At 33.7% G+C, this 17,788-nt stretch overlaps 1 protein-coding gene across 2 annotated transcripts in view; it reads right to left on the reverse strand.

Moving 5' to 3' along the window:
• CSMD3 (CUB and Sushi multiple domains 3) overlaps positions 1-17,788 on the reverse strand; it is a 1,219,369-nt gene that overhangs the window by 564,129 nt on the left and 637,452 nt on the right. For both annotated transcript variants that reach the window (XM_057736100.1, XM_057736099.1), the window contains one exon: positions 237-340. In XM_057736100.1, the coding sequence (XP_057592083.1) occupies positions 237-340 (104 nt within the window). The remainder of the gene's footprint in view (positions 1-236; positions 341-17,788) is intronic.

Raw genomic sequence — 17,788 nt, forward strand, 5'->3', positions numbered from 1 at the left:
CTCCATTTCCAATGGACTTTTTTCTGGCAATGGATTCTAAGTAACTGTGTTTGGATCAAGTACCTTAAGCATCAATGAAGAAAGACTAATAAATATACCATATCCAGGCTGATGATAATAACTAAGATACTATGCTTCTTCTGTTGGTGGTAGTGGAAAGAATCAATGAAAAAAAAAAGGTAAAATTTCATAAAGACCCCATAGGCTTAGTCAAGAAAGAAACATTGAGAACTTACACTTGGAGCACTGTCCTTGGGTCTCCAACTTCACCCCCATCACCAATTGTCAAGGTATCATAGCCAATTTCCAGATCAAATTCTTCAAAATTTATCTGGATAACCTAGCAACAAACAGAAACAAATATCTTAAATATATTTCATTACATAATAAAAGCAAACAAAAGAGCAATGGCAGAAAAATATTTAACATGTACTGCGGACATACTATATATCTATATATCTACAGCTATCTACATAAGAATTTCATACTATGGCAGGAGATCATGTGAGACTTCCTAGAGTTCAATCATTATAATTATAATATAATTTTTATTTACTGCATTCTATCTTCCATAATAATTTTTCAATGAAATGGCATGGCTTCTATTTTCAGAACACTCTTATTTGAGGAATTTGAATGCAAATCTAATTTGAGAAGGCTTTATAAAAAATACATGTAAGTGGAGAGTGGTTTTTCATACATTTGCATATATTTTTATAATCTAGCATAGAAAAACACAGAGTATACTATTTCCATTAAATAGTAAAGCTTAAAAAAAGCGCTAAATTTGAATATAGATCACTAAATTTAAAGGCATCAGGTTTATTTTTGTGTATTCTTTGGTAACAGAATCCCTCAATATATTATATTTTGCTGGCAAAACTGGGAACACAATTCTTTGGGAGACACATTATACCATGATAATTTAATATTAGCTCTTATCAAAATATATTCATGCATTCATTTATTATTTATATATCTATGTAAAAATTCATATTTAATTAAACTGAAATTCTTAAATTAGGAACCTGATATACTATTAGAGAATAATATAATTAAGAATCCATACAAGAAGAACTTACATAAATATTGTCCTATATATAATCACACTTTGAGCAAAACATAATTTATAATGAAGTATTATTCAACACCAGTTAAAGAAAATGAATGCCTGAGGTTACCAACTGTATTAGAGAATAAATGAAAAGGGCTTTAAAATTTTTTTAATTATTATTTAAAAATATTTTTCATAATCATTTGTTGCTTTGGTATCATAAAAATGTATTCTTAAAAAAATGAGAGATTTCATATCCTGACTCAGTGTTATAACAAAAACCCAAATTTTTGATTGTCTATTGCTTGATTTTTTAAAAATTATTTTTATTAGCATTAATTAAATCAATTGTTTTGGTCAGGTTTAAATGCAGAATGTATAAAAACAGTGAATTTTACATGGCTACCATTTAAAAGAAAATGCTTCCCTGTTCTACACTGTTATATATGTTTCCTTGTTCTCAATTAATAATTGCCTGTTAAAAGAGATTTTAAGTTGTTCCCATTTTTTTTGTTATTATAAGCAACATGGTTACAAGCAATATTAAATATTTTCTGGTTCAAATGTATATCTCTGCATTATATATGTACTTATGAGTGCAAAAGTTCTGGATAATAATGAAGCAAAAATTCAATTTCATAATATTGTGCCATATGGTTTAAAAATTATTTTACCAATTTAAAAAATGCCCACAACTTGTGTACATTAGATTTCATTATTTCTACCAATCAGGAGGGTGTAAGAAGTGATTTTTTTTTTTGCATATTCTCCATTAGTAATTGTTATCTTTTCATATGTTTGTCATTTATGTTCCTTCTCAGGCTTTCTGTTTTGTTTTCTTTTTCTTGAGTCAAATAAAGTTATTTTAATTTTCCTAGAAGCATGTCAATGCTGAAAAAGTCTTCAAATTTACTATCATATAATTACTCGCTTTCTTTTAGTCTTTGCTCTGTCTGTACCCTTGTCCCATTACTCTGTTGATGGACATGGGGTGTTTCTATCTTTTGTCTATGGTGAATTTTGCTATTTTGAAGATTGGTGTAGAAATACCTATTTGAATCTCTGTTTCCAATTATTGTATATATACCTAGGAGTGAAATTACTGGGCCATATATTTAACATTCTGAAGAACTGCCAAGCTGTTTTCCAGAACTTCTGAACATGTTAAATTCCCACCAGCAGCTCATGAGGGTTCCAATTTCTCCATATCCTCACCGTGTGTTATTTTCTGTTTTGTTTTTATCATATCCATTCTAGTAGGTGCAAAGTGGTATCTTGTGAATTTAATTGCATCTAATTAATGATGTTGAGCATTTTTTCATTTACTTATTAGCCATTTGTATATCTTCTTTGGTAACTGTCTATTCAAGTTTTTTATGCTTTTTCATTTATTTTTCTCTTTTACCCCTTTAAAATTGTCATTTGTTTTACTGCTGCTGAGTTGTAAGAGCTCTTTACATATTCTAGATATTAATCTCTTATCAGATATATTATTTGCAAATATTTTCTCCCATTGTGTGAATTGTCTTTCTACTCCTGTGCTAGTGTTCTTTGATGCCTCAAAGTTTTTAACGTAATGAAGTCCAATTTATCTACTTTTTATTTTGTTTCCTATGCTTTTGGTGTCATATTTAAGAAACCATTACAAAATCCCACATCATGTAAATTTTTTCTCTATGTTTTCTTCTATGATTTTCATAGTTTAAGCACTTAAATTTATGTTTCGATCCAGTTTAACTGCTGTATACTGTGCAAGTAAGGATCAAATTTCATTCCTTTGCATGTGGCTATCCAATTTTACAATCATCATTTATTGGAGTTACTACAGGCAAACCTCGCCTTATTGTACTTTGCTTTATTGTGATTGGCAGATATTGTATTTTTTACATATTGAAGTTTTGTGGCAAAACTGTGTTAAACAAGTCTATTGGCACCATTTTTTAAAAAGCATTTGCATACTTTGTGTCTTTGTGTCTTGCTTTGATACTTCTCACAATATTTCAGACTTTTTCATTATTAGTACATTTGTTATGGTGATCTGTGCTCGGAGCCACAAACCACACCCACATAACATTGCAAACTTAAATGATAAATGTTGTGTGTATTCTAACTGCTCCACTGACAGGCTGTTCCCCCATCTTTCTCTCTCTCTTTGGGCCTCCCTATTTCCTGAGACACAATAATATTGAAATTAGGCCAACTAATGACCCTATGATGGCTTCTAAGTGTTCAAGTATAAAGAGGAGTCCCACCTCCCTCACTTTAAATCAAAAGCTAGAAATGATTAAGCATAGTGAGAAATGCATATCAAAAGCTGAGACAGGCTGACTGCTAGGCATCTTGTATCAGTTGCAAGTTGTAAATGCAAAGAAAGTGTTCTTCAAGGAAATTAAAAGTGCTACTCTAGTGAACATATGAATGATAAGAAAGTGAAACAGCCTTAGTGCTGATATGGAGAAAATTTTAGTGGTCTGGATAGAAGTTCAAACCAGTCACAGCATTCTCTTAAGCCAAAGCCTAATTCAGAGTAAGGCCCTAACTCTCTTCAAGTCTATGAGGCTCAGAGAGATGAGTAAGCTGCAAAGAAAAGTTTGAAGGTAGCAGAGGTTGCTTCATGAGGTTTAAGGAAAAAAGCCAATTCCATAACATAAAAGTGCAAGGTGAAAAGCAGAAGCTGCAGCAAGTTATCCAGACGATCTTGCTAAGACAATTAATGATGGTGGCTACACTAATCAATTAGATTTTCATTGTAGATGAAACAGCCTATATTGGAAGAAGATACCATCTAGGACTTTCATGCTAAAGAGGAGAAGTCAAAGCCAGGTTTCAAAGCTTCAGAGGATAGGTTGACTCTCTTGTTAAGGGTATCTGTAGCTGACTTGAAATCAATGCTGATTAACAATTCTGAAAATCCTAGGATTCTTAAGCATTTTGTTAAATCTACTCTGCCTGTGCTCTGTAAATGGAACAATAATGCCTGGAAATAGCACGTTTACAATATAATTTACTGAATATTTTCAGCCCACTATTGATACCTACTGCTCAGGAAATAAAAGTTTCCTTTTAAAATATTATTTTTTTATAAATTTATTCTTTCATTTATTTATTTATTTAATTAGCTGTGTTGGGTCTTTGTTGCTGCACATGGGCTTTCTCTAGATGCAGCGAGCGGGGGCTACTCTTCCTTGTGGTGTGCAGGCTTCTCATTGAGGTGGCCTCTCTTGTTGCGCAGCATGGGCTCCAGGCATGTGGGCTTCAGTAGTTGTGGCTCATGGGCTCTAGAGCACAGGCTCAATAGTTGTGGCGCACATGCTTAGTTGCTCTGTGGCATGTGGTATCTTCCTGGGGCAGGGATCGAACCCGTGTCCCCTGCATTGGCAGGTGGATTCTTACCCACTGCGCCACCTAGGAAGTCCAATATTATTGTTTATCAACAATGCACCTGGTCACTCAAGAGCACTGATGAAGCTGTAAAATCAGGTTAATGTTATCATGTCTGCTAAAACAACATCCACTCTGCAGCCCATGGATCAAGGAGTAATTCTGACTTTCAAGTCTTATTATTTAACTAATACTTTAGTTAATGTAAGGCTATCTGCCATAGATGGTGATTCCTCTGACAGATCTGGGCAAAGTAAATTAAAACATTTGTGTAAAGGATTCACCACTCTAGATGCCATTAAGAATATTTGTGATTCATGGGAAGAGCAAAATGTCAACATTAATAGAAGTTTGGAAGAAGTTGATTCCAATCCTCATGGATGATTTTAAGAGTTTCAAAACTTCAGTGGAGGAAGTCACTGCAGCTGTGGTGAAAAGAGTGAGAGAACTATAATTAGAAGTGGAGCTTGAAGATGGGACTGACTTGCTGCAATTTTATGGTAAACCTTTTAACAGATGAGGAGTTGCTTCTCATGGATGAGCAAAGAATGTGATGGAACCTCCTCCTGGTGAAGATGCTGTGAAGACTGTTGAAATGACCACAATGGATTTAGAATATTATATAAACTTACTTGATAAAGCAGTAGTAGCATTTGAGAGAACCAACCCCAATTTTGAAAGAAATTCTACTGTGGATAAAATGCTATCAAAGCACACTGCCTGTTACAGAGAAATCATTAGTGAAAGGAAGAGTCAGTCAATGTGGCAAACTTCATTGGTGTTTTATTTTTGAAATTGCTATAGCCACCCAACCATCAGCAACCACCACTCTGATCATTCAGCAGCCATCAACATCAAGGCAAGACTGTCCACCACCTAAATGATTGTGACTCAAGAAGGCTCAGATGATGGTTAGCATCTTTTAGTAATAAAGTGTTTTTTAATAGTTTTTAGTGTACAGATCTTTCACCTCCTTGGTTAAGTATTTTATTATTTTTTAAAATTTGATTGAAGTACAGTTGACTCAGTTATACATACACATATTCTTTTTCATATTTCATTCCATTACGGTTTGTCACAGGATGTTGACTATAGTTCCCTGTGCTATACAGTAGGACTTTGTTTATCCATCCTATATTTACTAGTTGGCATCCACTAATCTCAAACTCCCAACCCTTCCCTCCTTCACCCCCATAAAGTATTTTTTAATTAAGATCTGTACATCGTTTTTTATGCATAATATTTTTGCACACTTAATAGACTACAATATACTATAAATATGACTATTAGATACACTGCAAAACAAAAAAAAATTTGTGAGATTCACTTGTGATAATCATTTTATTGTGGTGGTCTAGAACAAAATACACAATATCTCCAAGTTATGCCCGTATTCTTTCCCCATTGAATATTTTTGGCACCTTTGTCAAAAATTAATTGCTAATAGATGGGAGGGTTTAGTTCTGCGCTCTCTTAGCTTTTGTTTATCTGGGAATATCTTGATTTCTCCTTCATCCTTGAAGGACAGTTTTGACAGACAGATGTAGAATTCTTGGTTCACAACTTTTTCATTGCTTGAAGATATTGCCTTATCTGTTTTTAAGCTTCTTTTTTCTTTTTCTTTTTTAGAAATCAGCTGTTAATATTTTTAGGATTTCTTGTACTTGAAGACTCACTATCCCCCTGCTGCTTTCAAGATTCTCTTTGTTTTTACCTTTCAACAATTTGACTATAACATGTTTAGGTATGGATCCATTGAGTTTATTTTACATAGAGTTTGTTGAGCTTCCTGGATAGGTAGATTCATGTCTCTCTCAAATTTGTGAACTTTTTGGCCATTATTCCTTTAAATATTCTTTCTGTACCATTATTTCTGTCTTCTTCTCCTGGGAGTCCTATAATACATTTGTTGGTCCATTTGCTCATATTTCACAGGTCCCTTAGGCTCCTTTCACTTTTTTCACTTATTTTTTTTCCTGTTCTTCAGACTGAATACTTTCAATTGTCCTATCTTCAAGCTTACTAATTCTTTCTTCAGCTGATCAACCTGCTATCAAAACCTCTAGGGTTTTTTATGTTTGTTTTTTGTTTTTTTTAATTTCAGTTATTATGGTTTACAGCTCCAGAATTCCTATTTGGTTTCTTTTTTACAATTTCTATCTCTTTACAGATATTCTCATTTTATTCATAAATCATTTTCATGGTTCCCTTTAATTCTTAGTCCATGCTGTTTGAGCATAATTAATACAGTAGTTTTAAATATTTGTCTAATAAGTTCAATGACTGAACGTCTTCAGGGATATTTTCTGTCAATTTATTTTGTTCCTTTGAATGGCCATATTTTCCTATTTCTTTGTATACTTTGTGATTTCTTTGTTGTTTCTGAAAGTTAGCCATTTGAATACTGTAATGTGGTAATTCTGGAAATCAGAGTCTCTCCTTTCCCCAAGGTTTGCTGTTCTTGATTTTTGAAGACTTTCATCCAATGTTTTCACTGGAATTTCTTTAAATTCAAGCAGCTAAAAAAATATCCATTTCAGTATGTTTGAGCTGCTTTAACAAAATAACATAAACTGGATGATGTATAAATGATAGAAGTTTATTTATCACAGTTCTCAAGGCTGGGAAGTCCAAGATCAAGACAATCGTTGATTTAGTGTATGGTTAGAGCAAGTTTCCTAGTTCACAGAAGGCCATCTTTTTGCTGTAATCTAACATGGCAGAAGGGTCTAGGGAGCCCCTTGGGGTATCTTTATAAGAAAACTATACTACTTATGAGGTCTCCACCCTCAGGACCTTCCAAAGACCTCCTAATACCATCACAATGAGCATTAGGATTATGAATTCTGAAGGGAAAGAAGCATTCAGATCATAGCAAGAATTCACCCAGTCTTTGAGGATTGGCTCAGTGCTGGGATACTCTTTAATACCTAGCCAGACCATTTACAATTCTGTCTTGGCCTTCACTTACTGCTTGCACTAATATGCCTATGGATCAGCTAGTGGTGAAAGCTTAGGGTCTTCTCAGGTCTTTCTGAGCATGTGTTTTGCCATGGGCATACATGTGACTTTCTAAATTCCACCATTTACTGGAGGGCTTTTCTATGTCCTAATTTCCTAAAGAAACTCTGTTATTTCTAGTAACTCACTCATGGTGGCTTGCTCCCCTATGTGTTTAGTTATATTTAACAGGAAATCCATTTTATTGGGGATTAATCTGTGAGAATCTTGACGGTCTTAAACTGGGCATAATTCCATTCATTCTCTGCTAACTGGATCCAAGGGTTACTACCAAGCTGGTGCCAATTTAACATCCTGTGTGGCTTTTAACTAAATGTTAACATTTCAAGTTTAGCTTCTTTACCTGTTGATCCAAAGAGACTGAGCCCCGGTCCTAGTCTCCTAATTCCAGAGATTTATTGCCTTTCATCACAAGGAAAACCAAGCTTTCTTTCCATTTCATCTCCAAGCTTTCTTTCCATTTCATCTCCTACTTTCATTTCAGTTCATTGTTCTTTTAATTATATATACATAACTGTACTTGTGTTTGTATGGTATGCATGCATAGTCTTATAGATTTTATTTATTGTGAATCAACAATGCAGTGAAAAATGTGTTTCTTGTATTTCAGTGGGAAGACCTTTCAGAGCACCTCCTCTGTCATCCTTTCAAAAGAGAAATCACATGATATGCTTTACCCCAAGCCATTTCACAATACAGCCATGAGTGCACTGCATTTAAAATTAGGGAATGTCTCCTATTATATGGCTTTAAAAGTCTAATAGGCTAGTAGATACCAATTAGGAATTTAATAAGTGACTGATTCATTGATTGCTATTTCTATGCCAAACCCTTGATAGTCATTACTGTTTAATCATGTCCTAAAAATTTTGGATACTCATTTAATGATAGATTTTATTTTGCCTGAATTGTAACTGAGATTCATGCATGTATATATGCAACAATGATAACTCTACTTCATTTGAAATTAAGTGATGAATTAATTACTAACTAATCCATATACTTTCAGATAAGCACTTAACCACTGAGCTGTCACTGAAATTTTAGACACATAATTCTTGAACAGTTTCAATGACACTGAATCACTGAGAAGCTAAAATAGTCTGATTAAATTTGTAGAACACATTCATTTTAATTTGATTCATGTAGGCTTAGTTTAAATGTCATTACTGGACTGGTTCTTTAGAAGTGAAATCTATGCATATAAAGAATAAAAACTACTTTGGCCTCAACTAAAGACATTAATATAAGTAAAGCATTACAGTAAAACTCAAAAATGGTACACTGAGATATTTCCAAAAGGGGAAAAAAAAAAACAGTAGAATGTATAAAAGTAATTTGTAAAAACAAAACAAACAACAAAACATTTTTTTCACACAAAAATGTAATAACTTCAGCAGTGTGATGTGAAATTTTCTTTTTCTGCATTTTCCTGTGATATGAAGGAGAAAATAGCAACTTTCCATCCCTTTATCTTTGTATAATATGAAAATGAAATGAAAAGGTAATTAAAAAATCAGTACTCATCAGTGTAATATAAATATTTTCTCTATGTATATAATTGGTAGTAGGGCTGAAACATTTAGTAGGAAAATAGGAAGAATATAATGCATATTAGTAGAAAAAGAAATGTCATACATTTTGCTTCTCTTATTTGTTCCTAATCATTTGTGGGTAGGGGACAAAGAAAAGAAAACCTGCATTTAGGTCATAGGACTGTTGAAGAAAAAGCTGTGATAATAAAATATGCTCCTAAATATAAAAAAAAAAAACACATAATTGTCTTGATTTTTTTAACCAAATAAGCCACACTCTTGGCTTCTGTTTGTAGAGTGCTGATTCCAAGTGGTTATATGATGCTGCTAATTGAGGGTTATGTTAAAAAATTTAAGCTACTAATGTAGTCCGTTAACAATAATCTCATGCATTTTAACATTGGCTTTCCAGAAGTGAGAAATCTGTAAATAACATTAAATATTAAATGCTTATTAGATCCACTTCCCATAAGGCTTAGGACATGGGTTTTCACAAGGTATTTTGATAGAACTGGTATAGAACCTATGTTTCATAATTGTCATTCTCTCCATCATTCACAGAGGGTTTAAAACCATGACTTCATCATTATGTTTTATGAAGTCATGTGGAATTCCCACTTAGTTATATACTTTATATCTTTTACCCATGACATTTTTTAAATTGGCAAATATTTATATTGTGTGAATCCTGGGCTCAGTGTCACACATGCACTGCTTTATTTTAACCCTAAAATTATATGTAGTGTTCATTTATAATGTTAATTTTTCCTCTCAGAAGTGGAACATCCTCCTTGTGTTTGCAGAATTAGGAGGCTTGGTAGGAAGCACAGCATACTTCCCAATATGGTCAGATGTTATATTCCCCATCATTAACTGCAACCAGAGTGTAGGCATGAGACCTAAGCTCCCCAAACCATGAATTCTGGCAGAGGGTGGCAAAAACAGCAGAAACATCCAGTTTTAGAAGCAACAGCAGTTGTAATATGTAATGGCACTGATGTCCTAAAGCAGGATTATCCAATAGAAAAACATCTTCCCACCAGTCAAAATCAGAAGCTATGTTAGACTATGACAATGTAAAATTCTAGTGAGGTAAAATGAGTTCTGCTACATTCTAGGTTGATCAAGGAACTCATCGTCCTTCCATAGAGATAGTCTTCACCAATCTTCTTAACCAGAAATATATGATCCTGTTCTATGAACCAATGACCTCTGAAGTTTCAACTATGATGGATATCACATTTGTTTGTGATGCGATGATAGCTGTCTTATAATGGAGACACCAGCACAATACTTGGAGATACTAGACTTGTATGCAACTAGCTAAGATTTTTGTTTTCTCTATTAATGAAGACAGCATTTTTTTCATGTAAACATTTTTTTCAAAGTGAATGTAGGGAAAGAACTATGTATCTGGATGAACATTTCATAACAAAATGGGTAGATTGTGGCAGAAACTACTGATTGCTTATCTAACAGCCATCTTACTTATTTACTCCAGACCTTTCTCTTTCAAACAGGACATTGATTTTGTTCAGCCTATGTAGGTACATCCTCATGCTTTAGGGACTGCTAACCCCACACCATGTTCCATGAAATGGCTCCTAATGAGTCTATGCCAATCTTAGCAGTTCCATTTCATCTGTCAGGGATAAGATTAGATGTTACTATGTGATCTAATTCTGGTCAGCAGAAGGTGATGAGCAATCTTCTGTGGGGGCTTTCAGGAAAATATTTCTTTGTGGTCAAATGAAATACAAAGAACCATCTGCTTTGGAGGTGACTGGATCCAGATGTATTGACTAGAGCTACTGCAGCCATCTTGCAATATGTAGTTTAAGGACAAAGCTAACACACGGAGATGCCCAGAGTCAAGAGACAAATGTTTTTACTGTATGCCTGAGGCTTACATACATCTGGACAGTATATTGTACTAAATAATGCATTTCCTTATTATTTAAACCATAGCTTTCCCATTCTTAAACCAAAAACATTCTAGTGGATACATCGGTATATTCAATTCCAGGTGTTAAAAAATGCCTTGCCCAGTAATTTGTTCTGTTAATTTGGCTAACAGTGATGCCACAATCCAAGGGCTCAAACGTCACACTATTCTGCATTTGCATAGTAAAGGTCTGCAACTTAGGAAATCTTTTGTCAAACATCTTAGAAGTTATGTTAAGTAACTTCTAAGTAATTTCTAAGCAAGTTCTTTGATGTTGCACACACACCTCATGTCTTAAATAGTGATGGCAAGGGAAGATAATTTCTGAAATCTGACAAGTAACAAATACTGTGTCAATTCCTTGGGGGAAAATATAGAAAGCATGGACTGGTATAAGCTATTTTATATTCCATTATAAAGTCTATTTTTTTGCATCAAAATATATCTGGAAGCTGATGATATTTCTCAGTATTTCTCTCATCACAGGTCCCTGTATTGACCAATTTATACCAATATGGTTAGTACTGCAATTAAATGAAATTTTGATGATATTTAACTAACAAATTAATGATGCTTTAATATGAATACCAAGTTAACCACACTAGTGAGACAAGATAACATAGTTAAGGGCACAGGCAAAGATATGGTTTAAGCCTCTCTCTGTCATGGAATATTATATTATTTGGGGAAAATCTCATACCTATAAAAGAGTATTTATAATTCATAATATCTAAGGTTGAAGTAGGTATTACACTAAACAAAGTTTGTAAAATAGAACATACTGTGCTTGGTATATAGTAGGCCTTCAATAAATGGCAGTTATTATTAGGTAATCATAAAATAAAAGTTCACATCTGTTCACAATGGATCTTGAGGATGAAGTTCTATTTTTGGCAACTCCACTATGATTCAGAGAGTAGAGTTTCTTCCCCAAAATCTATGCTGCTAGAAATTTATCTTTTCTGGAAGAAGCTCTTCTCTATTATGTTCATTTCAGGATGACTATAATTCACTGTTATTAACAAGTATATTTCCTACCAGGTGAAGGAATCCAGAATGCATAAATACAAAATATACAAAGTATAAGCTTTGCATACAAAGCTTAAGGTATGCAATGCCATATTACACAATAAATCTGACATCTAATTAAAGCACTTCTTTTTTCATATATGTTTCAGAGCTTGGCTGATCACAGTCAAATTTGGAGACAAGACATAAACAAGACAAATACAATACCCTGTGTTAACTACTCTGGGATATAGACACACAGGTTTAACATAGGCAGAGACACGAACTGCCCAATCCAATTAAAGAGTAAATTGGAAAGATTTCCTCCAGGAGAGAATCCCCACTCAGTACAAAGGAATGTAAAGATGGGAAGTGGGGAAGAACACTATAGAGGAGAGCATGAAAAATGGCACAGTGGAAAGAAATATCCTTTTTGTTTCTATAATACAAATTGTGAAATGGGAAGTGATGAAAAGGAAGGCTAAAAATGAAGGAAGGAGCTATATCATGTTAAGAGTTTCATACTTTATCTTATAAATAAGGAGCAGCAAATAATGAGTTCTGAGTGGAGGGTTGACAGGGTTGACATATTTGCTTATCATATGCTCACTTTGGCAACAGGAACAATCAGGATTTGAAGTAGAGTAGGGCAGAGTTAGAGAGATCAGAGCCTAAACTTGAGCTGTAAAAGTATGGGTGGAGAAGAGTGGACTCAATCTAGATTTTTTTTACCCCAAATAAAAATGATTGCAGTCATTTCTCTTTTTCTCTTTTCATACATATAGAAGCACTAGTCAAAAGCTCACTCAAAAATCTATGCTTCACAGGACTATTTTATCAAATTTTATTGGGTATAGTCTAATTCAGAAAAAGCAGAATATTCAACACATTTGTTAAAAAAATCATGTATTTCAGAATAATCCTAAGATCTGACTGTTTTTGTGACGTATATTGTGTGTGATATGTATTACATGTTCAATAACTTTAATTAGTAATCATCCTAATTTGCCTATTTTGTAAAAAAGAAATATACAAACATAACTTTACATGAAATTTGTGAAACAAGTAAATACTCTAAGATGTAAAATGTTTAAATATGACACATATAAATCCAACATTTATTTCTTTGAAAGTAACTCATTTTAGAGGAAGAAATTAATCTCTCATATTCTAGAAGGATTATACACTATAATATTATACTTAACAGATTTTATTACAGAAGATATATTCCAGGACTCTTGGACTAGGCCATTCAAAAATGAGAAGTGCCAGCCTAGGAAATTCTCTAGGTTCATCCACTTTGCTGCCAGCATCTTGTTAATCATTTCAATTTCTTACAAAGGCTCATATTTTAGAGATGGGAGGAGAGGAGTCTGAAGACACAGTAAGATATTGATGGAATGATAAAACCTTTCAGCTTTGTTTTACTTTTCTATGCCTTTTGTATCTATGCACTGCTCTTCCTCTTTAGGGGACTGCTGGTATGTAGCAATGACAGATTAAATATGGCACTACAAATGTTTCACTGAAGGCAAGAAGCTACATAAAATAAAAAATGCATCAAATATTAAATCTATAACACAACTGTACAAAACTGTTCGTTCTTTTCTGTCACTTATTCATGGTTAGCTACTGGAGGATATAATTTAAATTTCATAATACATATAAATGATCAACTTGAAGTTACAAAGTTTGAAAAAAATGCTTGCAGATACTATTATTGGTTTTAGGAGGATATTCATTACAAATTTGTGTATGTTAGGTTGCACATATTGAAAACAAATTTTAAACAAATATGAGCATGTCTCATTAAATTGGTAAGAAGTACTATTTTGTTGGTTTTGTCTCTTGTTAATAATGAGGTTAGTCTGATGCAGGATATCTATCTCTGCATTTATTCATCTAAAACTATTTTTATGTAGAGAACCTTTGACTTGAAGCTTCATTAAAAAATGAGATTAGTTTAAAATGACTAAACATACAACATGATAGTGAGATACTATACATTTTTATATATAACGGACCATACAGCAGATTCTAATTCCCATCCTCAGTTTATTCTTATTGTTTTTCTAATGATACCAAAGAGGAAGGATGAAAGATATTAGCTTCTCAATTCATGGTCTTTGTTGTTTATTTTTTGTTTATGTAATCTTCAAGTGTTATTAATGAATCTTTATCAGTTAATATTTATGGAAGACCTTATTTACTACCAAAATTATCTTCTTGAGTAAGCAATTTAGGTAAAAGCCCAAGAAGTTAGGGTATAAGAGGAATTATTTGCCACTGAACCCATTGTTCACCACAGTTATCCAGGAAGAAAGATTCCTGATCCATGAATGAATATTCTTCCGGGTGAGTGGTTAGGATAACAGTAGGGAGAGGTAGTTACACTATTTGCTGTTTTGTGAACTGCACTTCAATTAATAAGCCCCTTTTTAAAATTTTGAATGTTATGTTGAAACATAAATCAGATAATGTAAGTCCTCTTTTTAAAAAATCTTAATTTGCTTAGTTCATCCTATAAACTTGTATTAAGAGCCTACTCTTTATCAGGTGCTATTCTAGTGCTGGGGATATAGACAAACTCTCCTCCCTTCCTGGCAAAGTATACAAAATATAGAAAAGTAGCATATAATATGATGCCATATAATATGAGGTCCTCAAATACTGATGTGTTACAAGGTGCTATAAAGAAATAAAGCAAGGAGATAGAGACGGAAGTCGTCAGTGATGTAGGGGAGAGAAAGTGACACTTAAGAGATATCATGGTCTTATCACCTAAGATAAGGTGACAAGAAAGAGCATGATATCTCTTAAGTGTCACTTCCTCTCCCCTAAACTCATATCATATAAGTTTAGGTATCATGCTTCTCATTACATTTTTGGATGGATCCTAGAGGGCCCTGTATGACCCGGGCTTTATTCAGCTCCATAGCCTTACATTCTTCTCCTTACCCACTATGCCACAGGACCCTTGTCATCTTTTTAGTTTCTAGAAGACATCAGAGTCTTCATAGGCTTTTATAAACACTTTTTCTTTTACCTACTCTCATTTTGCATTGGTAATTCCTTGTCATTCTTCAACATGGGATTAAATCTCACTTGCTCAGAAAGGTTTTAATTGACAGTTCTAAGCAGCCTCCCTTTTATTCCACCCAGAGTGTTTCCTTCAAGTTGTGACTGCTAATTTCTGTGTTTACTCTTTTATTTCCCATTTAAATCACTAGTTGGAAACTTCCTAAGGGCAAAAAATTTGTCTTTTTAAAATCTATTGTAGCCCCAGATTTCTAGTCAATGAAAATGCAGAACTTCCGAGGAAAATAAAACCAGCTTTATTATGCTGGTTTTCATCTGGCCACTCCAGGATATATGAAGTTTTATATGGTTGCTTTTGGATGCTAGAGATCATCACAGAAAAAAGAGGTATAGCTACCACATCCTATGGCTTCAGATTTTGCTCCTCCCTTCTATCCTTTCCTCTGGTATCATACAATGTGAGTGTTTATGCTGTTAGGTGAGGAGGGAGCTGAGAGTCAAGGAAGATATGTAATGCTGAGCAAAGTGATTAGATGGACTTGTATATTTTGATGATACATATCATCCTATGTGACTTTGGCTCTATGAGAATAATCAAATCATCCAAGTGACTTTCCTCCACACTGGTCAGAGATTCCAGAAGTTCAAAGAGCTTTAATACTAAGAACAAGTGCTGGATACACTGATACAATATTGCACTCCTTCTCTCTCCTCACTACCTAGCTACTGCTATTGCTGAGGGTCTGGGCAGCTGAGGAAAAGGAAAAAGCAATGTCCCAAAATGGTGACCATGGCTCTTACTAACTCTAATGCTGTCATTAGATAACCTTCTACTTTGCAGTAAAATATCTCAGCGTCAGGAAGCAAAAGCTTACAGCTCTCTCAGTTCCTTTTTCAAGCTCTCTTGGCAGAATTCTATTCTGACTTCTTAGAAACATCTGCTGATGGCTTCTGACAACTAATATCAGCAGGGAATCTCCACAAGGATATTCCAAGTTCTGAAATGGGTGAGAGCATGTGTTATCTGCACAGTAGGAACCTAAGATCAAACAGTGATAGAAGCATTATGCCTCAGCACACTCTGGGTATGTGGCGGTGATGGTGGTACTAGCTGCAGTACTAGTAATATCATTATTATTAACATTTTTGAGCATGTACTATATTCTAGACACTGTTGTAAGTATATGGCATGCTTATCTCATATAAACCTTCCAAAAGCCCCATGAGGAAGGCATTATCTTTATTTTACTGTTGAAAAAAACATAAGCCCAGATAAGTTAATTTTTTGTTGGTTATCTGTGATTAATTATACCATTATGCAATATGTATATCTGCATACACACAGGCATTTTAATATTTGCATATTAGAATAGGAGGAAATGTTAGCACTATGGATAGAAAATATGAAAGGGAAACAGAATAAATATTGACTTTTTATTCTAAACTATGCTGAATGTCAACGATTGTTATTGGGAGTATTAAACTCTCATGTTGTAAAAAATTGTATGTTGCTTCAGTTTTCAAAATGTTAAAATGAAGCTACATCTAACTTAAGTATACTTGCAGTCTACAACACTGGTCATGTAATCATGTAAATGACTAAAATACATATGATGAAATAAGTCCTTAAAATATTATTTGAAGAGTAAGAGAAATATAGTGCTTCCTAGAATAAATATGTATTTCACCCAAAGAAGAGAGATTTTATGTTCTGTTTCTTTATACTTCTCCATGCCTTCATTTACAAAAACATATATTACAAAAATTATCATAGAAAAACAAATTTTAAAAAGTTAAAAAACTTATAGAACTAAACAGAGACATAAGCTTAAAAACCATACTATACTATAAGCTGTTTAAAAAGTTATTAAGGACTTCCTTGGTGGCATAGTGGTTAAGAATTCACCTGCCAATGCAGGTTCAATCCCTGGTCCAGGAAGATCCCACATGCTGTGGAGCAACTAAGCCCGTGTGCCACAACTACTGAGCCTGCACTCTAGAGCCCAAGAGTCACAACTACTGAGCCCATGTGCTGTAACTGCTTGAAGCCCGCACACCTAGAGCCTGTGCTCTGCAACAGGAAAAGCCATCGCAATGAGAAGCCTGCACACTGCAACGAAGAATAGCCCCCTCTCTCTGCAACTAGAGACAGCAAGGAAGACCCAATGCAGGCAATAAAAAAATAAATAAATAAAAAGCACTTTGCAAAGTATAAAAAAGTTATTAAAAATTTATGGCATGAATAAACTCATGTTAATTACATTTAAAGCCAGTACAATGTCTTACACAGAGTAAGTTATAAATATTCTAAAATTGTTTCACTAAAATAAGGAAACAAGCTTTTTATAATTCATTGTATTACTGCCTAAAATTATATATTACTTAGGCGATTTCTATAATATGAAATTGCATACAATATTTGCTTATATGCTAGATAGAGATTTATACAAGTGATTTAACATCAAATACTTGTTAAATATTTCTTGTGTGCCAGACACTTTTCTACATTCTGACTCATACCATCTCTACCTTTCTCATGTTATGGAAGAACTCTTCTCATTTCATAACTTTTACTTGAGACTTATGATGTTTAACAGGCTTGGCCCTTTAATTAACAGATATAACAAATATGTGGTTTAGTTTGAAGATGTTTTGATGTCATTTTTACACAAAAGAATCTTCTTTACTGTTTTCTACTTTACTTCCTTCTGCCTTTTCGCCTGGGTTTTTAACCATTAGAAACATAGTCACAGTTAGATGAGGAGTTTGGGAAGCAGGAAACAAATGTCCTGCTTGAATAAAATA

This window comes from Hippopotamus amphibius, chromosome 5 (assembly GCF_030028045.1).
Source record: "Hippopotamus amphibius kiboko isolate mHipAmp2 chromosome 5, mHipAmp2.hap2, whole genome shotgun sequence".
Classification (NCBI taxonomy): domain Eukaryota; kingdom Metazoa; phylum Chordata; class Mammalia; order Artiodactyla; family Hippopotamidae; genus Hippopotamus; species Hippopotamus amphibius.